Source organism: Onychostruthus taczanowskii, unplaced genomic scaffold (assembly GCF_017590055.1).
Source record: "Onychostruthus taczanowskii isolate IOZ18803 unplaced genomic scaffold, ASM1759005v1 scaffold16, whole genome shotgun sequence".
NCBI classification, from domain to species: Eukaryota; Metazoa; Chordata; class Aves; order Passeriformes; family Passeridae; genus Onychostruthus; species Onychostruthus taczanowskii.
In genome coordinates, this window is record NW_024498795.1 from 4363623 (window position 1) to 4391354 (window position 27732).

General features: G+C 39.1%; 1 protein-coding gene across 2 annotated transcripts in view; it reads right to left on the reverse strand.

The window, feature by feature from the left end:
• The window catches only part of LDLRAD4 (low density lipoprotein receptor class A domain containing 4), a 239314-nt gene that overhangs the window by 120249 nt on the left and 91333 nt on the right, over nt 1-27732 (reverse strand). For both annotated transcript variants that reach the window (XR_005952259.1, XM_041399420.1), the window contains exon 3: nt 27206-27346. Coding sequence is in view for 1 of the 2 variants with exons in the window: in XM_041399420.1 (XP_041255354.1) it covers nt 27206-27346 (141 nt within the window). In the remaining variant the exon portion in view is untranslated. The remainder of the gene's footprint in view (nt 1-27205; nt 27347-27732) is intronic.

Sequence of the window (27732 nt, forward strand, 5' to 3'; positions counted from 1 at the left end):
GGAGGCAAGTACAATCAGCTGTCAGGAGATGCAAGTTGTAAAAAAAAAAAAACTGTACTGACACAGAAAACTAAAGGGTTTTGTTTCCCCCAGAGTTTCAAAATAAGATTTGGCACTGAGTTATCTATTTTACTCTGTGTTGCCAATGACCAATCTATTTTTCCCCCTCTTTTTTTCCCCTCCTTTTCAAAAGAACAGCCCAGGAGCACATTTCAAACATTATACCACCAGTAGGCACCAAAATCCAGAACCACACAATGCAGCTCAGGCATTACTGCCATGGCACATTACCTACAATTTCTTTTCTTTTTCTTTCCTTGTTTTACCTCCTCAGAGGATGACAAATGGCTTCCAGGACACTGCAAACTAGCTTGGGGTTGAAAAACCCATGTAACTTGTTTTGAAACCCAAAGGTACTCTGGTAAGGCTGAATAAGACTCTTAATTTTGCATCTGAGGGTTCTTGTAATATTAAGAGTAGTACAGAGATATTTTGTTTTCTAAACTGTCCTTTCTTTTGTGTATTTAATAATAAACACAATGAATCAACAATTAATTCAGAGTGTATTTTATCTATATCTATTTAGGTTTTACTGTAAGATGCTGCCCAGTTCAATGCCCTAGCACTCACCTAACATAACCATTCCTGGCAGTAACAGTTATTACTGACTGATTTTACTGCCCTCTTGCAGAGGCTTTGTACCAAGAAGTTTGTTTTACCCTTGCTTTAACATGAAAGTTGTAATATTTCTAAGAGTAGCAAATTTTTAAATGGGATTTTAGCTGGAAATTTAAATGCACCTTTTGCTCCCATTAATTTTCATTGAGCATCTGCATGCACTGATGAATCTCCCTGTACTTCCACTAGAGAAAGCAAAGCTATTAATAAACCAAAAGTGAAGAATATATGAACAAAAAAATTAAATGGGAAAAATATCCCCAAATGTACAATCCTGTCCCTAAACATCAGGATTACACTTAGAAAGTGCACAAATTCTTGAGGATAACAGGCAGGGTAAGAAAGGACTCTGTGTACAGTGATGCCAGCAGAAAAAGCATGCATTCACTCACTGTTTCTGAAGTACATGAATATGCACTTTCCTGTCTATAAATTGACCAATTTGCCATTCGGAAAAGGCAGTGATAATTAATGTACAAGGTTAAAGAGAAAGGAAAGAAAAACAAACTCTTTCAAGAATGTAGCAAGAGAATTTTCTGCCTGCGGCTACATTAGCCAAAATAAGAATGTCCACTGTACAAGATCTCATTTCATGCATGAATGCAGCTCTGGGTCACAGCTCTACGCTCTCTCCCTCTGAAGCTTCCCCATTCACGCTTCTACCCCAGCCTAAAATACTGCTATTTATAAATGGCTTGGAAAACTGGTATCCCATCAGCCTCACAGGCTTTATAAACAAATGTGTCTGTCTAATCTGATACTGAATTTGTAACATTTTTCAACCAGGAGCGGTAAACAAGATGATGCAGAAGGCCGTTACTTCCAGATTCAGGCAGAATGTTATTGACAGATGAAAAATTGCTCCTATTTTTGCCTGCAGAATTAGGAACTCTGCTGGAACAAAATGAAAACTCCTTCCAATTTCCATTAACAATTTTTTTTCATTTAATGGCAGAACTCAGGTTCATTTTTGGGAAACCATCCTCCTCAAAGCCAATTAAGATATGGTTTATCAGGACAAACAGTGTTATTTCTTCTATTTCAGTTTAGGAACAGCAAAAATGTTCAAATATGTCCCACATTACATCCTGGGGAGTTGAAGTCTGTTGAAATAAAATGAGGGCAGATACCAGACTCCAGAACAACAACTGCAGGGCTGACTTACACAGGACAGCATAGTAACACACATGAGCAATTAATTACATTGGACTTTCTTATCCACATTAGCACAGCGTTTTCCTAGACTAATGCAATTATGCTTCTGATACTTAACAAGTTTTGTGAAGTATCTCAGCAATCTTGATTGTGTCCACATGGATACATCTTCTGATGTTAGATTGTACAAACAAACTGATTCACAAGTTTCAGCCATCAATGGACAGTCTGCATATGCAAATCAGGCACAAGCCAAGAGGGAAGACAAAATAAATCCAGTACGAACTTGCTCTGTGCACCTGTGGAATTGCTATGACTCCAAGTCAGATAAGCTGCAAATAACAGTTTTATCTGTCTAGACTAAAGGTTTAGATTGGCTTGCAATCAACTGCTTCAAATAAGGCAAATCTTTGGAAAAGAAAGATGAAAAAGAACAGAGAAAAATTAGTATACAAGAACTTCTTTCAAGACATAGAATCACAGAATGGTTGAGGCTGGAAGAGACCTCTGGAGGTCTTCTGGTCCAAACCACCCTGTTAAGCACGGCCACCCAGAGCTAGTGATCTGGGCTGTGTCCAGGCAGCTTCTGAATAATCCCAAGAACAGAGACTCCCCAACCTCCCTGGACAGCCTGTGCCAGTGCTCAGTCACAGTCACAGAAAAAAGGCATTTTCTTATGTTCAGGGAGAACCTCCTTTGTTTCAGCTTGTGCCCACTGCTTCTGGTCCTGTCACTGGGAAGCACCTGGCTGCATCTCCTGTACACCCTTCCTTCAATGTATTCATATACACTGGTGACACTCCCTGAGCCTTCTCCTCTCCAGGCTGAGCAGTCCTAGCTCTCTCAGCCTTTCCTCAAAGGAGAAATGCCCATCATCATCTTCACAGTCCTTCGCTCGATTCTGCCTGGTAGGCAACATCTCTCTTCTCCTGGGGATCACTAAAAGACACTTTTTCCAAAAGACATTTTTCAGGCTGAAAGTATTAGGTGTCTCCAAATTCAAATGAGCAAAGAGTGAAGATTTACTTGGGATGGTTACTACAGTTCACTTTCTCACCCAAAGATATTAAGCTTTCTTGTTTTAAGGAGTCAGTACTACTATTAGACCTACAAAAACCCACAAAAGTCTCTAAACAAAACTGTTGATGCATACCAGAGACATAATTTATACATCTTTTTCACACAATTTATAGCTGTCTTCTAGAAAAGGCTTGAAAATTACTAAAAAGGAAAGTTTATTAAATTGTTTACTGTTCAAATACATTCTGAGGCAAAAATAAATGCCTTGCCAGCTGGTGTTCCTGTGCTCTGTGCAAAGAAGCAGTGTTCGACACTTATCTCATAGGACCCAAAATTCTTCTGACTTTTTTTCCCCCTAAACCATCAGTTGTTTTTTTTCCTTACATTTCCTCTTTTAAAAAGCAGGATCAATAAATAAATTCTTGATGTAGCCGTTTGCATAATGTCATCAACAGTGTGGGAGAGCACAAAGTGATCCTTGAACTATCCCTCACTGCCCAGGGCAACTCGGGCTGGGAGCAGTGCCACAGGAGGGAGCAGACCCTGCTGTGTCCCAGACCTGATGCCTTAGGTGCCCAAGCTCTTCAAATGGGGAGCCTTCCTAACCCTTTCCAAGTCCTGGTTCCTGAAGCTTGAAAGAAGGAGGAGAGAGGAAATAGGAGGGAAAACACATATGCTTGAGTCCTCTATCTGAAAGGAAGTAACTTGATAAAGGGTTGTTTAAAATCAGCATTTTAATGAAACCAAAGGCAGGATATCAACTTTTAAACTACTCATGTGGACCAATTTTTCCAGTCTATGTTGGGAAAAAGTAACAGCAAAAACATGCTAATCTTGTTCTGGCTTACTAGGAAGTTATTTATAACGCACTTCGAAATTTTGGAAGGTTATATTACGGAGGAGTTGTATTGTCTATTGTTTTACAAGCAGGTGCAGGAAACTCAAGCAGAGCCAACATGCTTACTAAAAAAACCAAAACAACCAAAAACCAGAAACCTCTGGGTTGCTGAACTTGCTTTTTGCACTTATTCTCAGATATTTAGCAAATGTAGATATGCCATAAATTAATATTTACTAAGCAGAAATGGAGACACCATGCCATTGTCCTTGTTGTTTTGGGGAGGCTCCAAACTAACCTTAAAATTGTCCCTTCTGGATGACTTAAGATGATTGAAGAAATGTAATTTAAAGCAGCTTTGATAGGGAAAGACAATTATTTTTGCAATAGTATGCTCTCTGTAGACCTAAGCAGAAATCAGAAATCTTCTTGATTTTCTGAACAGACAAGCAATAGAAAAATGTGGGCATTCTTTCTTTCTTTCTCACTCAGTTCTTGCTACCCAGAAACAGGAGCCACCTACTGAACACATCTCATCTCACTGGGGAGGGCATTCCCCAGGTCCTATAAAGCACAGAAATCCAAGCACAAACAATCCAACAGTACAAACACTATGGATAAAAAAGGAGTCTGTATTTCAGTCTAGGTGAAAAAACACTGACTTCAAGAAACAGATGTTGAACAACCACAACATAATTATCAGACAGCTGCCAATTCTGAATGGGATGCTTTTCTGATCTTGCACATTAGCAGGCAGAACTTTGCTTAATTTTAGTGTTAGGTCAGGTAACTGAACACAAAACCTGTCTGGGGAAGCTATATTTATGTACCACTTATCTGTTCTTCCCCTCAGAAAATTCATTACCCAGTCTTCCTTCCTGCTTAACCTTAACCTCAACTTCCAAAAAAGTACCAAATTCTGCTTGCACTGTGTTCTTTATAATTAGACACAAGTTGTTCAAGACGTTCAATTACAAACTTTTCTGCTCTAGCATCTAAAAATTCTGGATATTAATAAAAGTTTTAATCATCTTGAAAAAAATACTAAAATCACAATTCTGTTCTGTGTTTAAATTCCTCTGAGCAGACAGAAATATAAAGACTGATATATTAATTATTACTATTCACAGAGCCATCATTCTGTGAATTTTAGAAGCTGGATTACAATAGTCTTACAGTGTTTAGAATACCCTGTCAATTGAGTTTTCATCTATGGTGTTGGATACAGTAGAGCTTATTTTACACTATACTATATTTTTATTATTTTAGATATTAATTTGAAATTAAATATTCTATATTACATTCTTTTGTGTTGATATTACTTTTTTTTTTTGCACATGTATTATACAACACCATACAATAAACATGTGCAGATATGAATGCACATCCATATATGCATGTGAAACAGGCCAAAGAGGTGTTCATATCCTTAGTAGCCTTTGACAGATAATGCACACACCAGTATAGTGAAACTCCTTAAATTACCCAGCCTAAGCGTTTGAGTACTTAAGTACCACATAAGGCCAACAATCTACCAAGCCATAAACTGTGGCTAACAGAGACTGTAAGACATGCAAAGTGTCCAAAGTGTCTTTAATTTCTGACAATTTTTTCATATTAATATACATTTTTAACCCAATATAGGCATTGACAGAGTCTGCTGTCTTTAAGTACATATTGGCTTGTTTTTTTCTCTCTTGTCTCAAACCTCTCTCCTTTAATTCTGCTGTCTGCTAGCAGGTCAGACTCCCATTCTCATTTTCCACATTTTATTTCTTTGGTCACTGGCATTTGTCAACAAAATTTATTTCACTGGCACTCATCAACAAAATTTACCCACTAACCTGCTTGCTGATGTTGACCTTTTCCAGGAATATGTGCGTCACTGTTCGAGGAATTTAAATAAAATGAAAAAAAATGCAGATTTCCTGGAAGATGCTAAATTAGTTTGTCCCTTATGCAAAGTCCCTTCAGTTACACAAAGACTGGGTGCCCAGTGTAAAGTCCTGCCAGATAAACTCAACCTCTGCCCTTTGCTCTTTCACATCAAGTGGCTTTTTCCCTCACCAGCTTCTGATTCCACAGGCCTCGGCTTGGAAGTTATCTATGTCACTGCTGGTGTTCTGGAGGATGTTTTGGTTTGTGTCTTGATTTAGAATAAATTTTGGGAGGAAACTTTTGAAGGGGTTTGGTAAGCAGTTACAATGGGTAAATACAGGAATGGATCGGGGGATGCCGGAGAACCCTCTTGTTCGCTATTGAAGGGAAGCCTTGCTCCCTGCTTTTTTACATTTACTTCAGGAGCTTCTGGGCTTTTTTCCCTTTTATTTCTCTGCTGTACAGCCGGCTCCAATCATTAACAAGGTCAGACAGTAGCAGCTGTTCAAGGGCCAGTTATGTTTTCTTGCTTTTCAACATAACTCTCTGTAGTTTTCCTCCTACCTTTATGTTTTAGGCTGGAGAAAATGGTTTTCATGATGGCTTCCTTAGGAGATGATTCCAAACCTAAACCAGAAGGTTTCTGATTTAACATAAGCTCTTTGTTTCCTTTCTATATATAAAAAAAAAAGAAAAAAGGTGTTAGATCTACAACTGGACAGTCACTGGTGGATGAGGCGTAGGATAGTCACAGATCCAAAAGACTGAGTGCCCCTTTCCCAGGCACCAAGAACATCACACCCAATCTGAAGATACTCAGTGTTTCTGAAAATAGTTGGAACACATGCATGACCCAATGAAAATGAGGGGTGCAGTGACATCATGTGACTGGACACATTGCTATTTCCAGCAAAGAACTTTACATCCCAACTAGCACTGTTGCACTCACTCTATAGATCATAATCACACCTCCAACATGAAAACATTTGCACTGCTATGTGATGAACATATCACAATTTACCATTTTAGGTAATTTGGATATATTTATGTCAATACAGGCTTCACAATCCTAAACAAAAGTTTTTAGTTTTCCTGTTTACTCAGAATACGGACAGCCTTAAAAAACAACCTATTTTACAAGTTTATATCATAGGTCACATTTTCTTTCAACAAATGTTTACCCAACCAGAACATTATTTTTTTTTAAATAGAGAATTAGGACAAAAAGTCCAAGCCTGAGGACACAACAAAACGGTAAAAACAAGGACCCAAAACAAGCCAACAAGAATTTTGGGGCACTTCACATGGAAGGCTCCTTGGGAGAAGATGAGTTTCGTCATAATCATTCTTTGTTCCAAAAGCATTTTTTTTTCCAGTAGTCTTGTACGCAAGTAGATTTGTTCTAAAGTGTAAATTTGATCTTCTTAGAGTCAGTAATGAAAAACAAACAAACAAACAATCCCACAGAAGAAAATATAACCTGTAAATACTTAAGTACAGCTACACCAGCAAGAGGTGAAAGATTACACTTTCCTCAGGCAGCAAAACTAGCCTGTGCTAAGTTGATTTAGCAAAAAAACGCCATGCCATACCTCCTTGTAATCAGAAGGAGGCAGATCTAAAGAGATAAATGAAATCCAAACAACACAGATCCAATGGAGTTTTCCAAGAAAAAAACCAAAACCAAAAACAACAACAAAAAGAGAAAAAACTAAACAAACACAAAACCAAACAAAACAAAAAGAAAAAAACAAAGGCTGTGCTCATTTTATTGAAAAACATTAAGAAGTATTCCAAGAAGCCAGTTTCTAGGTTGTTTTTTTCTGGACTGAATAACTGAAACTACCAAAAAGGAACACTCTGATGGGGGCATGGTGTAGAGAGTACAAACCCACTTTGCTCATGAGCAATGAGGAGGACCTAAATCCAGTAACGCTTAATTTTAATTAAAATTAGTTTATTAGTTTGTTTATAGCAGTATTTAGTTTATCTTAATTGCCATGTCTTTTTGTGTAAATGAACTTCAGCTGACATGCTCTAAATTTTTTTTATTACTCTTTTCCTTCTATGCCCTTTTCAACTTAGCAGTTCAGTTAATATCTATTTCTCAGAATATGTGCCATCTTTGAGAATTTAACCAAACATGCTGAATGAAGCCTGTTTCTGAGAAGACCTTTAACAAGACACCAAGCTTCAGTGGAGTTTCATTTCCCAGAGCACAAATCGCTCCTTGAGCTTGCTGTAACATTTGACTTATCACTGGGAATGTACAAAGTTTACATTATGTTTTGTGGGAAAAAAATATAGAAGTCAGCTCAAGTTAATACAGACCCAAATGACCTTCTCAAAAAAAAAGAAAAAAAATCTTAAGCTTCCAGAAAATAGCTCTTTGTGATGAACTGGGTACTTTTTCAGCAGATTCTAGCTCTATAGAGCCTTTCAGTAAACACTGAACACTCTGCACTCCCTTCCAGTACACTGAGGAGACTGCCTCTTACTAAGGAGATAATATAAATAAGTTTAAATAACATAAATATATTGATAAATAAGATATAAATCTTCTAAAGCTGGAACTGCTCCTTACATGGTGGCAAATTCATGCAAAGCACCTCTGTGACCTGACATGGGTCTACGAAATCCAGACTTTGATCCTGAACTGATTCCTGAAAACTCCTCCTACAGTGGTCATGTGGGGGGATTTTAAAGAACAGGAGAGTGGAAAGGGAAGAGAGAAAGGAGAAAGGAGAAGGCACCAAACTTCCAGTTAATTTTCTTCACTAAAATCCACATGGTTCAAAAACCTGGTGTACAACACAGGACAGGGTTACAATTCAGCAGATACAGTATGAATACTTCTTTGTTCAGTTTATTCTTATATATTTTGCCCCAAAGAACAGAAGCCATACTGTTAGACTGGAATATGTCACCAAACTTGATTCTTTCATCTGAAACTGACGTCTAAATGACTCCTTTTATCTTCCTTGCTGCCTCATTGTGCCTTTCCAAGTGCCTGAATGAAAGCAAGGAACCTCAAAGCTGTCAGTGGACATTGTAACACCCACACTTTGACCAGAAGGAGTTGGATTGATTTGGCAAAAAGGATTTTAGGAGGCAAAACATCAAAGGATGGCAGGATGCAAGAACAAAGAGTGGAAATCACTGGCTAGTTCCATCCTTGGCATGAACTGAATCAAAGGGAGACGAAGTCATATTTCATGAGCTCCTTTCATTTTTTTCCTCAGCAATGGGCAGCAGAAAAAAGTAGGTAGGGCTCAGTGAAAGGAAGCATTTTACTGAAGTTTAGTACTTTTACCTACAAGCATGAATTCAGGTCCTCACAACCGGTACCAGCATACTACATACCACCATCCATGTTTTCTACATGTTTGTTTTCAGCACCAGTTCGAGTTGGCAGTGTGTCTGTTCACTAAGAGAATCACTGTCCTACAATCAGCAAGTCTTCACACCCTTCTCCTCCAACCCAGAATTTGCTGAAGCTTACCCTGTATATAGATGTGTTGTGACATGAATTAACTACACCAAGCAATGCTTTAAGAGAACCCCCTTTATGCCACCAGGTCTCAATTTTGCTACTCTGTATGTCCATATTAAATAGGCCTCCTTGGATGTGTTCTGTGTGCATCGTTCCCAACTTCTTTTGAAATTTAAATTAAAAAGTAGCAAGCCCTTGTACTATATTTGCTGATATAACTGAAGACATGAAGGAATTTACACTACAAACACAAATACTATTAAAACACAGCTTCCTCCGTATTCATGCTATTTAACCCTCCTCACCAGCAATGGTGGCAATCTCTAACTCATCTTTTTCCTAGTCCTTAGGCCCACCAGCTTGGTCAAGGAGCTGCAGCTGAACCAGAGCCATGCACACACTGCCAGGTCCCTGGTATTTAATCTGCCAGTCATCCATAGGTATGAAATACATTCAATACTTGAAACATTTTATTTTTTTTCTTTTGTTGTTTATATTTAAGCATATTTACTACATTTAGTACTTATGAAATTAACAGTCAGGATGAATCATTAGATATCCAGCACAGCTAAATCAACAAAGCTTCTTTCAATGCAAGGTCCTTCCCACCCAGCCCGATCAAAGGGCCCCAGACAACCTCAGTTATAGATCTTTTTAATCACTGCCTAATTTAGGCGTGAAAGGAATGATCCCACGTAAGAAAGAAACGAGGTCTATTTTCACCAGCCTGAGCTGAGACACTATATATGAGCAATTAGGACCCTAATCCTGCAGCACTTAATTTCCCAATTGCTTTTACAGGGTGTTTAAAACGATGGATTATTGCTTGGTGTTTCTTCATGAAACACCGACAGTACAATCAGGCGTTCCAATCACCCTGAATGCGAACAAACGAGGATTTGCAGCGCTCCACTTGGAGCAGCATTCTCACCACCAACATGCTCATGCAGAGTGGCTGACTGCAAACCCAGGACTGTGAGCCCCAGAGCTGCCTGCTGGGTTTGCTGCAGAAACAGCAGGACCCAAAACCCCGGGGAGTTCCAGTGAAATTACTTCAGGACAAGCAGCAGGAAGGGCAGCCGGCACACAGGCACACATAGCGAGTTTCGGATGGCAATAGCCACGCAAGGCAGGGCGATGTCTTTGGGAACTCCAGCAACTTTTTCTTCCCACAACCTGCCACACCTCCTGCTTTCTTCCCACCTACTGACTTGTCAGGCAGCCTCGCTCAGCCTATCACAAGTTATCCATCTTCCAGTCTCTCTACCAAATCTCACCCAATCTGTTCACTCTCAGACTTGTACTGCCCCTGTTTCTCCATCTTTCATGGACACACCTAGAAAGCCCAGGTGTTTTTTCTGAGGATTGTCACTGTTTAAACAAGTCAATGTAGCATTTTGTAGAAGCCTCAACTATTTTCAGGCGATGTACACTACAGACATGCAACATAACAAATAAAATGCTCTGTCAGAATACAATTACTCCTATAAGCAGCGGAAAAGCTGCAAAACTCCAGTGCATCGTGAGGGCTTCATGTCCATGAAACATGATTTGTCCATGCCTAATTTCAACACACTGCCAAAGGCCAGCAATTGTGAAGGAATCAAATGGAGGCTACAAAGTCAAGATGGGGCTTTAATTCCTGTTGAAAAGATAAAATATTGACAAGATTCAATAAAATTCCAGCAGGAGGATTTAGAGACCAGGGTTGATGCCTTCAGAAGAGCAAGTGATTCAGTCACGTAGAAAACAAACACCTATGCAACTGAAAGTATTAGATGTTTGCTCTTATTTGTACTCAAGAGCCTTTAAAAGACCATCTTCTACCCCAGCCCTCTACCAAAGATGTGAAAAAACCCCAAAACACTATTCTACCATCTTCAAACACTCATGTATTTGTAGCTGTTTTCATTTCTATTTCCCAGCGTTCGTGCTCAGCCAGCTCTCCTTCACACACACCATACTTCAGGAGAGAGCAAGGCACTGTTGGCAAGAAGATGTTATGCCATGTGAAATGTAAGGGTTTTTTTAAAAGACTAACAGTTTAGGAGTGTAGGTGATGTGGCATCACCCGCTATACCTGTCCATTTGGAAGTAGCACTTTAAACCCTGGTTTCTAACACACAGTGCCCTTCCTTCACTGTGTTTCCCACAGAGTAGTGTTTTGTCACTGTGGATCATGGATAGATGCAGCTTCATGCATAACATGAGGCAGAAAAACCAAAGTCTTTTTCTGATATTTTCTTTTGATTTTAACTGAGATAAGTAGATCACTAAGAAAATCCCAACAACTGCATTTCATTTTCAGATTCATGTGATGATCAAAGATTTTTAAACCTCAAAAACCTATTTCACATCTGCAGATTTCTAACAGTGGCCCCTCTCTGGAATCAGATTTTCTCTGGAAAATCACCTCTGGAGTTGTTTTTTTTTTCCTCCCCCACTGGTAGACAACTATAATTAATTAGAAGAGAGGTGTGTGTGTGTGTGTATGTGTCTGTCTGTCTGAATAATGGAATGAGACACAGCTGGTAAAACTAGCAAAACATAAATGTAATGTCTTGACCACTTGCTGTTATTACAAAATCCTATGGCATTTTTCCCTTGTGTATTAGTCTTGCAATGGGGATAATTACATTCTGTCTGCTTAAATCCTCACTTAAATAGCTACTATGGTCACATATAGAACACATTTGTGTGTCTAGCTCCTACTTAAATGACTTAACTGCTGTTGAAATCAGGGACAAATATACCTTTTGACTGGGGCTTATATATGACATAATTAAAGAAAACAATTTCTATAAAAAGCCTATGCAGTCTGTAGTTTACTAACGTAATTTTTCTATTTAGCTGGGAAAAAAAACCCCAACATATTCCCTGTAATAACCAGTTATCCACCTAGTTAAAAATATGCTATAAAGTCTGTGATTGCTCTTTTTCAGTCAGAGACCACCAGTGTAATGAAAATGCACTCTGCAAGCAAGATTTTCATATTTAAATAATAGTTTACCTTTTGCACTAGAGAGGCCAAAAATTAGAAATATTAAAAACAAAGAAAACCTGATATGCTTCAAAGCACTAAGTTTAGTTAGCCCTGCAGAATGGAGAGAGGAATCCTATTTATTAATATTACTATAATTTAATTTAGCTCAGTATATTGAAAAGCACTGAAAAATTTTGTATCTGTGGGTGCAATTCAAAGGTCTCTGAAATCCATTTTTATTGTGCATAAACATTTTTGTACACAATTATTATTGTGACAAATGATGTCTTTATAGAATCCATATTAGAAAGTATGGCCAAGTACATAACTGAAGTGTTCCAGGCAAGATGGAGAAACAGTTGTGCTTATATAGAAATTAGGCTCTCCAATAGGGATCTCTAAAGCCCCATTTGTACTTGAAAAACATGTCTCTTGTTTCGCTTTATTCTTTGTTAGCCAACAAATATCTCATCTGTATTCTGCAAAATACACCTTTCAACTGTGGGAGGAAAAACAATGTTTTAGCATTCTAAAATATTGGGGAGGGAAGATAAGCAGGGGGAGAAGGGGAGGGGGAAAGAGGGATTACTCCCCCAGTTACCTGGAGGTGTAGAAACAGTCTCTAATTCATGGGCTTCTTCATAGGGATAAAGAAGGAAGTTCCAGAAAAGTGTGAGAAACATTTTACAAATGCAGAAGCTGGATCAGAGAAAAATAATTTCTGTATTTATGTTCTGGCATCACATTCAGAGTCAATCCTTCTGATCTACAGATGTGCCTTTTACCTGGAATACAGCACAGAGTAGTAGATAATTTATAACCCCAGTGTGGGAAGACTAATTGTGCTGTCTGCTACTGCCTGCTCCTATAATGATGTGCAGGACTGAAATGTATCTCGGATCTGGACTTCACAAAAGAAAAAAGTCTGTTCTAAGAATATATGCTCATGTGTGTGCAAGCATGCATGTTTTTTTTAGGACATATAGCAACTGGAAATACTAATACTTTGCATCAAAATTCTTAAGAGATAATAGAGCAAAACACAAACTTAAGATAAATTGCACTAGTTTTCCTAAGGAGCCACTTGTCACAAAGGTAATATTATCCCATAGTTTCCCCAGCTATGGCAGCTCAGAAATTGGCTCATCTTTGCTGTCTCATCACTGAAAGGGGTACAGTGAGAATCACCAAGGGGGTAGTTTAAAGTTGAGATGGCACACACTGGGTTCATTAGCATGACAGGAAACAAAATGGATGAGCCAGATTTCCCCTCCAGTGTTAACCCAAATGCTAGCCCTCCAAGGGCACAGAAAGCTGATGGCCCTGTACTTACAGCAATCTACGATAAGAAATTAATCTGTTGTAACAAGGAAGTTCTAGATACATCACTTTCAAAACAATTTTAATTGAAGCATGTTACTTATGGTACTGTGCAGCGATTGAGACAAGTGTGAAAACCAGATGCAGGACTGCACTCAAGCAATCACAGAAACACCAACGTTATTCAACATTCCAGGCACTAATTAGCAGGCGGATGGTATCTGAGTAATAGCTGGCTGCTGCATATATGACCACACATCTGTTTCCCACCTCTCTGCATCACTCTGCATGTTCACAGCCTACACACATTTCTCTCCCAAAGTCCTAATTAATGGAGAGCTTGTGTTGCAATAGGCAAAGAAACTGTTATCACCTCCTACAAGAAGAGATGACCCACAAGTGCTGTCCACTAATGTTGGGCATTTACATACGGAGTTCAGTACATCATGTTTAAGGAGTAGACATTTCTGAGGATCTGGTTTAACTGCATGAGTTGAATGGACAGAAGGGCTGTAGGAAACTTCAAAGAATCAAATACCAATCCATATTGCAACACATTTAATTCTATTCCTTGCTTGCTTAAACCGGCTTCCTTTGTAATTCCCAGTAAACTCTTCCCATCAGCATGCTCTCCTGTGCTGGAGATGTGCTCAACACCCCTCCCAGGGCTACAGCACAGCGTGCAGTAGGAATCCAGCACAGGCTGGGAGAGATACCACAGTTTTCACTTGTTGAGCAACGCAGTGTGCCAGCCTCACTAGATAACCACCTTCTATGAAAGACAGATACACAAGACAGTCGAGATTTCTGTGTTATAAGATATGACAGAGGGCTGTTACACGCAATATCAATAAGTACTTCAGTCAGGGAAAATGCACATAAGGATTTTGATCATAGCTGCCATGAGGAGTATTACAAGCCACTTATTATGGACTTCAGTTTCACACCAAATTTAGGAACCCACATGCAGTCCTCCTGGATAGTAATGTTCAGTTCTCCAAAAGAATGAGAAAATGTCCTCCTCCCGAGCTCTCAACATCATCTTGTAGCTAGAAATTAACTGAATGCCTCTTATACATTTCTTAACAACTACCCCCTGGATAAATTACACACAAGTCGACTTGGTATTGAGAGGATTCCTTTCTTTAAGTATTGCTAAATCCTGGCCTCAAAAGCATTGCATGGTAATGAGGAATACAGCCTAAAGACAGCAAAAAGATTTTTTTTATCAGCTTTGAATTGTACTGAATGATCTTCTAATCTTACCACACACACCAAGTGCCCAAGACACCTCTGTTCCACACCCATAGTTCTCTGTATCTTTTTATTTCCCCACCCTTTACCTAGACTCAAAAGCAAATTATTCCAAAATATTTGGGCTCTATACATATCCAGGTCTGTTTACAGTTTCTTTCTGGTTTTTTTCCTATGTTTTCTACATCTACAGTATGTTTCTGTGCTGCAGCAACACAGCATTCTAAATAAAGATTAAATGCTGATTTATGTAGCAGCATCATAACATTTCACATCCTATTTTTATTGACTCAAAATACTTTATCTGACCACAACTCTATTCTCTAAAGAGATCTTCATTCAGCCTTTCATAGCAATGCTTTTTAGTGGTCCTTTTCCTTAAATTACACAATTAATTAGGACCTAATAAAATGTATAATACTTTGCCCTCCAGTATGAATTACTTGCATTAATCAAGATTGAATTTAATTCATCATTCTGTTGACTGGTGACCTCATTTGATTAAATCCTTCCAAAGATCTTTTTCAAACTTCACTAACACACCACCAAACATCATTATATTGCATTACATTCACCACGTTTTAGGATATTCTACTTCAATTGTGGAATTGCAGTTGACTGATAAAACTCTCTCCTCATCTTTTGTCTCTACTCACATTTTAATACAAATTACGTACCCAATTTTTATGTACCTACTTAGAAACTATCTAGCATATCCATCTCCTTGTTGCCACTCAAGTGAAAAATTAAAATATACATATATTAATAATGGACAGTATGTGTCAATGTTAATGCACAACACAAAGCACATACTTTCAATTTTTTTTTAATTCTCTCTGTCAGCTTATAATTGCACTTTTTTCCAGTACATAGTACTCATTTTCGGAGACTATTACAGCTTAACGTCCCTTTTCGTGTTTTTCAACCACATAAAAATTTCATCTTCTTTTATTACTTCTGCAAAGTAGATGAACATCATTATCTCCCTTTTTTTAAATAAGGGAATTCAGAAAGAAAACAAATAATTATTTCATCAGGATTGCACAGGAAGTTGGTGGCAGAGATGTCAAGCAAACCTGGAACTGGTGGCAAGCCCTGTTCACTAATTGACAAGTCTTCCATTCCTCATATTTCAGTCCTTCCTTTAGTTTTCTAACATCAGTGAAATTTATTTTCCTTGCACATTATCTAAGATGCTTGTCAAAAGGGGACATGGTTTGAAACCTGTGCTCTATCCTGCAGCAAATTTATTTGCTGGAGGAGCACCACCAGCCTTGAATACTCAGGGCCAGTTGACTGATCAGCTACACTGTAACAGCCTATCTAAAAGTGACAGGTATTCACAGTGAGAGATGCACATTATTACAAACAAAAGCCACGTGCACCTTTCCTGCTGGTAATTAAACAAGCAAGTACTTTTTTAGGGAGAGGGATAAAAAAGAAAAGAAAAAAAAAAAAAAAAAAAAAAAAAAAAAAAAAAATGTGTGCAACAAAAAAAAAAAAAAAAAAAAAAAAGAGAGGTTTGCAACATCATAATCCCCATCAATGTCTAGCAAATCTTTCACTGGAACAATAGGTAATTTCTTCAGGAATATCCAAATCTGCTGGAATTAAGTCAAGATCATTCCCTATTGAAAGAGCTGAAAGGTTCCACAGGATAGCAGTATCATTCTCATTAGCTGCAAAGCACTGAATACAAAGGAAGAGTGTGACCATTTGAAATGCCATGAGGTGGGTGGTGAGGCTGAGGCACTGGAGTGGAATACAGGCCCCTGTGACTGTTCCAGGAGACTATTGACTCCTCTCTGGGAAAGACTGGGAGTTGAGCTTTATATCAGACCGTGGCTCAACACTTTGTCAAAGCAAATGGTTTATTCTGGCTAGATGAGCACAGTTTTGAAACCAACAATAATAAAAATATCTGAAATTTAGTAGGAGATGTGGAGCATGAACTATCCAAGAACTGGAACAGCAATCTCCATCACCAAACACAGGGGTACATCGATTCTTACAGAATATCCATTTAAATAAAGATGACCCTAGCCCAGCCAGCCTTAGTCATACCAATTTGTTTATACATTTGTTATCTTAGACCACAAAAAAGAACATTCTAACTCTTAGTAAAATATCAAAGAAAGGAAGATTGTTTTGGAGGACTGTGCTGCCAAGAACACAATAACATCACCATCAGCCCCCACACATTTGTTATTGCATTCAGCACAAGTGCTGGATTAACATCTGCACTGTAAAAATTAAGCCCATTAGCTCCTTCAGCTTGTTAGCATATTTTAATACTGTGATCACAGCTTTCTATTTCTATCAAGGTGCTACTAGGTGTCAGACTCAGTATTCATATAATGCATCACTATTATCTCTACCCCCCCAGATCCCTCATGTGTCTTGCTTTCATGAAACTATTACACAGTGATACTGAACAGAAGGAAAGAAGGAGGAAACTGAGAAGGAAGGAAGAAACTATCAGTGTAGCAATACTGCTGGAAAGATAAGTAGACCTGTGATCTTATCATGTATAGTTGGAAAATGCTGTGTCCGATAAACCTCTAGCACCTTAGACTGCATTGTTAAGTTAGAAAAGTCATCTAACACACACAAAACACAATTGATTTAGCAACTCACTGTCCTGATCTGTTTTCTGTTAGCTTCTAACAGTAACTCAGTATAAAGAATTGGTTCCACTGTCTCATTTATGTTCTAAATAGAATGTGAAGTTCTCTTTTAGTCATGATTTTAAGCCTTAACCTGTAATTAAAAGAACAGTTGTTTTTAAACAAAGATAGAAATACCAATTTGTGTTTTCGTAGAAGCTGATTGTAGATATTTCTACGTTGCTGGTATTTTTCTTAACTCTAACCAGTCTGTATTCACTCCTTAGGTTTGCACACAACATGCATGTATAGAAAACAAAAATAAACCCAAGCCTGCTCTAAGATACACGTGTACACCCACGGTATCTGATGCCTGTGTGCTACACAGTCACAGGTGACAACTATGTTTTCTATGTGCAGTAGGCTTTGTGAGTTTGTTTTCCTAAACAGCCAAGACAAATTTAAGCCTGCAAGATGAACTTGGTTCACCATTAACTATAAGGCTGACACACAGTCCACAAATCCTGACTAAAAAAACCCACAATGTCACTCAGGAAAAAAAGAACTTAGAGAAACTAAAAGTCCATGTTCTTCACAAAATAAGTGAAAAGACCTAGGCAAATAGTCTTTCCAGCTGACATGAATTCAGCACCTTCTAGCTCATGTCCTACATTCAGAATGCCTTAACATGAAAAGTATGCGTTGCATACAGAAGAAGCCAACGGTGCCCACACATCTACTGGTTAGCGAGGGGCTGGTAGATCTTCGCTTATTCTCACACTTCAGAAATGAGGCGTTTTCTCTTTACCCCAATTCTGCCCTTTCTAAATGCTAAATTCTCTCCAGAGGACATAAACCCCATGCTCTTCATGCAAAGCAGTGAAGCATTTCTCCCAGGAATCAGGCTTACTGGGAAAAGCAGAACTGTTTATCTAATTTGCTTTTACTCTTTCACTTAGCATCTGCAACTGGCTAGTGCTAGATTTGATGGTGAGCTAGCTGGGCCTTTGATCTGACCCAGGAGAGCTGTTCCTATGTAGTAATTTAACTAGCTAGCATTACTCCCATAAAGCCCCACGACTTAAGCCAAGCTGCACTTGGTTATCAAAACAGTATATTACATTGTACTACCCTGGGTTCAGTCCAAAAGAGCCCAAGCCCATGGATGGCCCCGAGAGACCCAGTCTGATGCGTCACTATTCTAGCCTTCTATTACAAAAAGTGACAAATAATGAGATTTTCAGAATTAAGGAAAAGGGGGAAAGCAACTGTTAGTTCTTAATTCCCAAACTCTTGTATTCAGGGAAAGGTCTGTTTAGCATGTACTTTATAGAGGGACAGGGACTAAGGCACAGAAACCTTAAACCAGTCATGGATAAGCAACCACTGAACAGAGCCACTTGTATCTCCATCTTCTTTTGTGAAGGCACAAGAGTCTGCACAGCTGAGCTGAGAACAGAACCAAGAATATGACACCAGCCAAAACAAAGTGGAAGTTTCTCAGCGCTCATCAGAACCAGACCAGTCTCCAACCCAAACACTTGCACAAGAAAAAGTGAAGGAGAAACCACAAGAGGCAACAGTGGCTTGTGCCACTTTCAAGCACTTGCAAAACTGTGGAGAGCGTAAGGGTTTCTCAGGCTTTCCAGTCTGAGAAAAATAGCTACACACTAATGACCAAAGCATCATGCTTTGGTTAAACACTACATGGAAAAACATAATTTCACTCACAATACAGACCATTTTAGAGATCACTGAAAAGCATGGATTTCTTTGAGCATGATGCTGTTCATTTACACAGAAACTTCAGTCAAAAATATTTCAGTGTGCATGTATTCACAGCAGAACTTACAAGCAAACTCCCAATTCACCTTGATCTATAAAGTTGTTACCTTACAGCAGAAGTAGAAGATGAGCCTGCTTAAGAAAAGTTAAAGTGGTTCATTTTATCAGGGAGATGAAGAGTTTCTAGAGATAAATGGTCAGATACACATCTGCAGAATGAAAAGCAATCAAACATCACAGTCCGCAACATTCTTAGAGAAGGAAGGTCATCTAGTCTGACTTCATGTCCCTTGTGAGGATTTTTTTAAACATTATTTTTTATTAAACCTTCACAAAACACTTTAAACTAAGAAAATATAAGTTGTCTTCTTTCTGCCTAAACACCTGAACAGCTGCCAATGCTGTATAGAAGACATAGTTCACAGTGGCTCCTCCAGGCTTGTAGTAGCCAAATGCAAACAGTAAAACGCAGTGCTCCTCCTCCTCCTAAGGAGTACTTACCAGCAATAACCAACGTGACTTGAACTAATGATGGGAAAGCTGTAAAATTCACACAGCAAGACTTCAGAACTGCATCTAAAACTTACAGAGGTTTAGCTAGGCAAACCTAGCTGTCTAGTGCACAGTACAGTGTGACCCCTGCAAATGAAAACGTAGCAGGGAAGGGCAGCAATGGACAATACTTACTAATGTGGACTGAAAATAAAAGAAACAAAAGTTGCTCAGTTACAACCTTAATGTCATGTTCTGATGTCATGTTCAAGCACCTACTAGGTGTATGTGAAATAATGTCTGAAAATAATTGTCTCACAGCTTATTCTCTTTCCAGGGGGGGGATCTTGCCTGTGGTATGAGACTGCACTGTGACTTTCACAGTTGAGTTTTACACCTGCATTGATGAAATGTTCATACTACCATGCACTTCTGGTGGAGAACCAGTGTGAAAAAAGGATGCCCTCAGTGTGTGTGGGAGGTCATTTCCCAGGCTCACAAAGGTCCAGGAGGAGCTCTGCTGTCTTGAAGAGCCAAGTGTATCTGTAAGACACAAAGTCCCATCGTGCCTGGCACTACTGCTTTGAGATTTCCAACCTGAAGCTTAATCACTTTCTAAGATACATAAAAATCAGTCTTTGAATGAAGACTTTATTACACAGTATACTTTGAGAGCTTACAATTTGCATTTGTAAGAAATCAGTAGACAAAAAAGGGAACAGGAGAAATCACAAGTATTACCAAGCACGATCATACTGAGAAGTAATGTTTAGTAATGGATGACGTTTCCTAAAAGTTAACAGGAATTGAAGGAAGGGTGAATTAAATCTGTATGAAGAGCAAACACAAATAACTTTAAAGAACATTTTTTCTAGATCTTGATGAAATGTGATACAACTGCCTTACATACTTTGAGAATGAACAAAACAGCATTTCAGAGCAACTGAGATTCCCACATTTTCATCTGCACAGTATTGTGAGTTTTTCTTTCTCTCTTTAACCGTAATTATGTGATTAATGTTCAGCTGTAAACTTTGTGAAATGGGAATTCCTTACCAGGAGCCCAGTTCAGCCCCATCCATAAGCAGATAAAAATACCTAATTTTGTGCCAGCATATCATGGTTGTTGTTGGCCACATATGTGTAAGTGTGTATGTGTCTGGCTTGTCCAAGTCACTCACAGCGTAAGGCCTTAGAGGAAGAATAGGTAAACTCTAACAGTACTGAATTCCACTGCAGTTTTGTTACAGCATTCATGGGACCAGGATCCTATTTCATTTATTAAAAGCCAGGGAATACTGTATTTTTCAAAAAACAAAATTTTAGGAAAATAATATACAAACTTTTTGCCGTTATTCAAATTTTCAAGATCATATTAATTGCTAGTGTTCCATAATGTGCTTTAAAAATATGCAAGGAGGAAATTATTTCAGAACAAAGCACAGAACCTGATTATAGCACTTCAAGAAACAGGACTGCACTATAGGCTGAAAATCAATTGAATTTTCTAAACAAAAATATCTATGTAGTATTTAGTGACATACACACAGAACTAAAATCCAAAGTACCATGATTTATTCCACAATCTGAACCCCAGAGAACCTTCTGTTTTTTAAATAAGTTAGCATGTGTATCAAAATGAGATTTTGTTAAAACTTTGCTGATCAAAAAATATTTATTGCTCCAACTACATTAGAAATTTCCTTATCATTAATTGTGCTTGGTGACAGAGAAGGGACAAGTAACAGCAGGGGAGATAACTAAATAGCACAGGATGTGCCCTAGGCTATGGGTCTCACCTGGTTACCAGAGCTTCTCCTTTCCAAAGGCAGCCTCATAAAACCTCATCTTAACAGCCGGGGACACTGGGAGCCCCGGGTAGGCAAACAGATGAATCCTTCTGAACAAGTGGCCAAATAAAGAAAACATAAGCAAGTAAGTAAGCATTTTCCAGCATATACTGTGACTAAAGCGGATGATAAATACAGGTGACCGCCCAGTCTTTTAAAGCGTCTGCTTTATGGCCAGATGATGACAATCCCAATCCACCCCCTCCCGAGAGCTATACTCCCAGCTAAATCACCCCGCAGTCCCTGGGCAGACGCAGCTGAAATCAATACTATCGTAACAACATCCCTCTCCTTTCCCCCCCAAAGCCGCACACAGCCGAGCTCAGCTGAGCTCGGTATTGAGCGGCTCCCAGCACCGGCGGGCAGGATCAGCGCGGCTCGCTGTGGGCTGAGAGGGGAGCACGTCCTGACTTTCCCCAGTCACTTAAGCCGGCGTCTCACTGCTTGTCCTTAGAGACCACAGCTCCACTCAGGCAGAGAGCGTCTAGACAGTATTCATGATCCATCTGTCTGGCACAGCCAGGCTGATGACAAACTCTATTAGAGCCGAAACAATTTTTTTTTTCTGCTCTTCCCTCCTCCCATCTCCCTTTTCCTCCGAGAAGCAGTAATCTGACACTGAAAATTACTATCATTGTTGCAATGCTCAAAATAGCAGTGCCAGACTTTCATTAACATCAACGCTAGACTGCTAAATATTTAAAGAAATGGATAAATTTCACCTGAAGTGGGACAGCCCGGCACACATGAAAGCAGAAGCACAATCAAAATGTAAATCTAAGCACTTGTTTTTATCTGCACAAATTCGGTGTCACAGTCAGAGGGGGATGCCAAAGGTCTCTTTAAACAAAATATTTTCCTTTGATTGAGCTTTTTGTTTTTAAAACAGAATCATTCTCCAACCCCCTGCAGATCCCTACAAAGCTCAGAGCTGACAGCAGTAGGTGGGGGTGGTGAAAGGGAGAGCTATATATTTGATTTGTTTGGGTTTTTTTACCTTGCAGAGGAAAATGAACTCCTACAGCAAACTCTTCTATGCCAAAACAGCCATGACACATCACCTCCATCAATGCTGACAACTTGAAATTTGATGTAGACATAATTTGCACATGACAAGAAGAATTTGTTCTCACTTATTTTATTCTCCTGTACATTCTCAAGCATGTCAATATTTGTGTTTGATATGCCCACAAACACATACAGATCACAGCAAAGACAACTACCTGTACTGTCTTCCACCAAACAATTAAAAACCCTAAAACCTCCACCACCACAACCTTTCTCAATGAGACGTGACTTGGACACTGCAGTCTGCAGACAACAGAGTACACTTCCCATTTCAAAATCTAATTTACTTTTAGCAGGACAAGGCAGGCTGATCATTTGTTGTGAAACAAAGGGAAATGCTCAAACAAATGAACTGTGTCCTTCTAGATGCAGGCACATTGTTTCAGTTCTTTGGAGTCCAAATTCTCCAGGTCACATGGAGTGGCAAGCTGCTGCCAAGGCCAAGTCTGCAATGTTTAAAATCCTACTCTTTGCCTCATTTTTCCTATCATGGCTTTGTGCTGTTAAATACACCCTTGACCTCCAAGTAGTCTTAAAAGAACAGTCATCTCCATTATCTCAATCAATAAGTCTTTACAGCTGATGAAAACAAAACCAAGTAGCCCTACTGAAAGCTGACATGGGCTCTGCACAAGGCGAGCTGCAGGGAGAGATGCAGCAGCACTGGGTGTCCTCACGGAGGAGGAGAGGTGTGCTTCAACATGCATCACCAAACCCGCATCCCGGTGTAAACCAAGCAAGCTGTTACCTTAACAAGTTCAGCTTAAATGCCTTAGCATGTGTTTTGATCAACTTGCTTGACTGCATCTTGTGTCATCTAAAATCAGACTCTAACACACCTTGGATTTTCTCAGCTGTCCTCCAATCTCTCTGTGCTATACAGAGTGAATTGCCCACACAGGCCTACCTATAAGTCAGCAAAGGAAAATGAAGACAACCAAAGGGCTCAGAGATACACTTTTTGTTTTCCTTTGCACACATTGAGACATTGAGTTCAGCAGCAACATTTTTACAAGGGCATGTAGTGATAGGACAGGGGAAATGGCCTGAAGGAGAATAGGTTTTAGATTAGGCAGCAGGAAGAAATCCTGTACTGTGAGAGTGGTAAGATACTGGAAAAGGTTGCCCACAGAAGCTGAGTGCCACATCCTTAGGAGTCTTCAAGGCCAGGCTGGATGGGGTTTTAAAGCAATCTGTTCTAGTAGAAGGTGTCCCTGCCCATGGCAGGAGGGTTGGAACTAGATGATCATTAGGGTCCCTTCCAACCCAAACCATTCTATGATTTAAAAGACTGAATTCACAGTTAGCACACTGGAGCCATGTAAGAATGGCAAGGAGAGAGGAACACTAGATCTGGGAGATGTGAACTCCTCTAACAGTAAGATAGCATCTCCTATAATCACGAGATCCAGGGAGCAGGTTACCCACAAAAAAAAAATCTTTCTATGCCATTGCCCATGCAACTTAACTAAACTGAACAAGAAGCTCCAACAAGACATTCTGGATTTGGCTGCTGGCAAGAACACAAATGAGAAATGCTTCAGCAGCTGGGAAATATGGGGTACCACTAACACGGCACATACTGCTTAAATAAACCAAAGCAGAACTTTAATATAAAAATTTATTTATTTAGACATTGTTTGGGGGCAGTCTGTGTGTAACTCTGAAATGAGATTAATATATTTTTCATCACAGGAGGATAGAGGGTTTGAATATAGCGTGACAAAGGGATTCTTTGAACAAACAGCAGAGGGGAAGGCATACTGCTTGTAGTGACAACGTGCTGTAGGTAAAGACAAGGGCAGTCCCAGGGAGAAACAGGACACCCTGCTTGGATGTTAACCAGCACAAACTAATAAGTGGCTCCTTTCAACAGTTTTTTTCCCATTTAAGAACTGCACACAAGCAAGAAGATGCAGGAACAGAGCTTATATGTAACACTGACCAGAAAGAAATAGCTGGTTTAACATTCATCAAGTGATTTTTTTTTTCTATACTAGTTTTCTTCTTACTGAGCTGTATTACTGTCTTGTTATTAATGAGAGAGCAATGAATGTATGTACTTCTGTGTTGAAAGGCAGCCTGCTCAGCTGGGACATTTCAAGAGCATACACTCTGGTGTGCTCTGGTAGGGATCCCCATTAAAATCATTGAGCAAAAGCATGCACACATTTCTTAATTCAACATGTCATCCCTCTAAGGCCTGGGGACCTCACTTCAGCAAGTATTCTAAAAACATTTTTTCAAAGCTGAAATAAGCCAACACAACTGACGTGTCCATAATAATCTTGTTTCCTATTACCAACTGGCACTGATTTCTACCATGTAGTGGTCTTTTTAATAGCCAGAACATGGTAAATATTATTTAAATAGAGTTTATGGTTGTATTATTTTTCTGTCTGGCTTTGATCTTATTTTTCTCTTTGTTTCACCATTAAGATCCTGTTTCACTGGGATTTGGTTGGGTTTTTTTTACTTAAAACCAAAGTCCCTTTATTTAACAGCACTTGTCACACAGTCCCTATTGCAACAAAACAATACAGTCCCTGTCAATATACCCAAATGCAACAAATCATGAACTGCTGTATCTGCCACAAGGTAAGCAAAAAATTAAACATTTCCAAATGCTACTAGCAATGCATCCAGTATTTCCTCTACAAATTCCTCATTTCCAATGTTGTTGCAAAAGCAGCAAATTCAAAGTTCTTGAAAGAATTAATAGTAAGACTGTTTATGTAATTACCCCTCTTCCCTCAGCACTTGGGAGATCTCAATTAGTAGGCCTATTGGACACCATATTTTAGAAGCAGTCAGAGAAAATTAATAACTCTAACAGATTTAAGGAAACATAATTCATATGCACAAACTTGGGGGGTTTTGTTTTGTTTCTTGGGGTTTTTTTTAAACACCCATGAACGGGTGTTTAAAAAAAACACCCGCAGCTGTAAAAGGCTGATTGGAGAAGGAAGCTGACTGTCTTTTCTCCAAGTCCACTGAAAAGTAAGAAAACTGCTGCCAACTTGCACGACTTTCCAGAGACAGGATCATTAAATGCACCAACTGCAATTCTCAGGAAAGCAGTAGGGAACCTTTTGCTGAAGGTTTTTCAGAGACACATTTGGTTTGGTTTGGTTGGCACAAACTTCATGTCGCTGGAGGCTAGGGGGATGACTCGCCAGCTGACCAGGCAGGTCTGTCTTTATGATCCAGTGCAAGACCAGAGGGGACAGATGTGACTTAGGGGAAGACCAGGAAGCTTGCAGATCCTGGGTCAAGCAAGTAACCATTTATAGAGCCCAAAGGGCTTTTGAGGAGAAGGTGCCAAGATGATACATGATCACCACATGACCAGCACAGAGGGATACTGCAAAATCACCGATGCCCTCAGGATGGCCTCAGGATGAACAAGGGTTTGGGAGTTCTACCTAAGAGGCTCCACCTAGGAACTCACAGGGTGCCACCATCACACTGCAGCTGTGCAGGACCACCACCTGTGATGCCGCAGCTGCTGCTCATCACCAAAGCTCTTCCTTCCACCTGCTACCACTGCAGGTGTTGTGGCCACTTTTGGACAAACAGTTGTGCTAGTTTGGTTTAAGAGAAGAGCTGTACAATATCCCAGTCAAAAAAACCCCTATGTCTTGTTCTGGGACTTTGGAGAGAGTTCCACTCAAAACTAAATACATTAAAACAAAAATAAAATTAAATAGCCTAAAAGAATACACAGGTCATTATTATTTCAAAGCCACTGAAATCACGGCAGAGGTATCAAAGTAACACAAAGTACAAGATTTAAATGATTTAGAGTATTTTGGAACATGTCCACTTGGAGGTTAGAGGGTACAGGGGGACAGGCGCACATCCAATACCTGACCTCCATCTTCTGTCCTGCTTATAGCCCCGTGCATTAGTTACAAAAATTACAGATACGTGCTGCTTATAATTGCTATTACTAATAACAACATAACAAAACTGATATTCCTAAGATACAGTCACAACCAGAAGTGAAATAGAATACTGAGGGATGTCAGTATGGACAGAACAAAACCGTTTGGAAAGCAGAAGTAACATAACATACGTCTATTGCACCTGTGTATAAGAAACCTTACTGGAAAATGTATCACCCATCCAAAAAGCTGAATTGTAGTTTAAAAATAAATTATTGCACAAGAAACAAAAGCAAAAGCAAAGTTTGATTTCAGTGAACGTGACTGAGGGCAAAGCACTAAGAAAGCAATTCCTGTGATAAACTCTGGAACTCTGTGTGCAATATTTATGCACTGAAGAATAGCAACTAAAGATATTTTAAATATATACCTACAAAGGTCAGTAACCAAATGATGCTGATCTCAGCACCAATAAAACTAATAGGAATTACAAACAGAAAATTTTCTTGATACAAACATATAATTACCAACATATAATTTTCTTGATATTCTTAATAGCATATAAAAACTCTTACACAGACAGAGCATAGAATATTTTGTAGAATCTTGGAAAACAAATATTTAATTATTCTTTCTCAGAGGCCACATATGATCCACATGATTATAACCACAATGTCCGTAGCATAAACTCCCTTGGAATAACTAAAAATTCACATGTTTAGTATCCTGGGGAAACTGTGTCACAAATCCCTGCTAGTTCTGAGAAAAATATTATTTACTTTCTCTGTCTCATACTCCCTTGATATCACACTGCAGATCAAGTTTCCAAAAAGACTGATTTCTGAGGTAACCAGACATATTTGACATACATGGATGCACAGAAGGAGCCAATACTCACAGCTAAAGATGCCTGGAGGTGGATGCTCTGTTACAAGCAGGCAGTTCTCTTCATCACTGTTATCCCCACAGTCATTCTGTTGGTTACAAATCAGTGAACCAAGATACAAGCATTTACCACTGGCGCAGGTGAATTTGCACTCTGAAAGGCAAAGAAGAAACCAAAACAAAAATTTGTGAGAAAATTGATGCCTACCCTTCTTCAGTGCTAAAATGACAATCTTTTTCAAGCAGATGCTATACTGGTGGGTGGGTCTTTGGCATTTCAACACCAACACAAACAATTTTGTCCTTACAGCATTTATACATTGTATAAATATAGACATGACACATTCCTGATCACCAGTATCAAACCATTGGTAAACCAGATTTGCCACTTGGGAAAATTTACCTTTTTTAATAATATACAATATTTTTTGCAGTTCATGTTGATTACAGTTCACTTTGGACAAAGACTGTGTTCTCATATATGTTTGTGTGGCATCTTGCAGATCTGGGGCAAGACAGCAGTATTAATAAAAATAATAA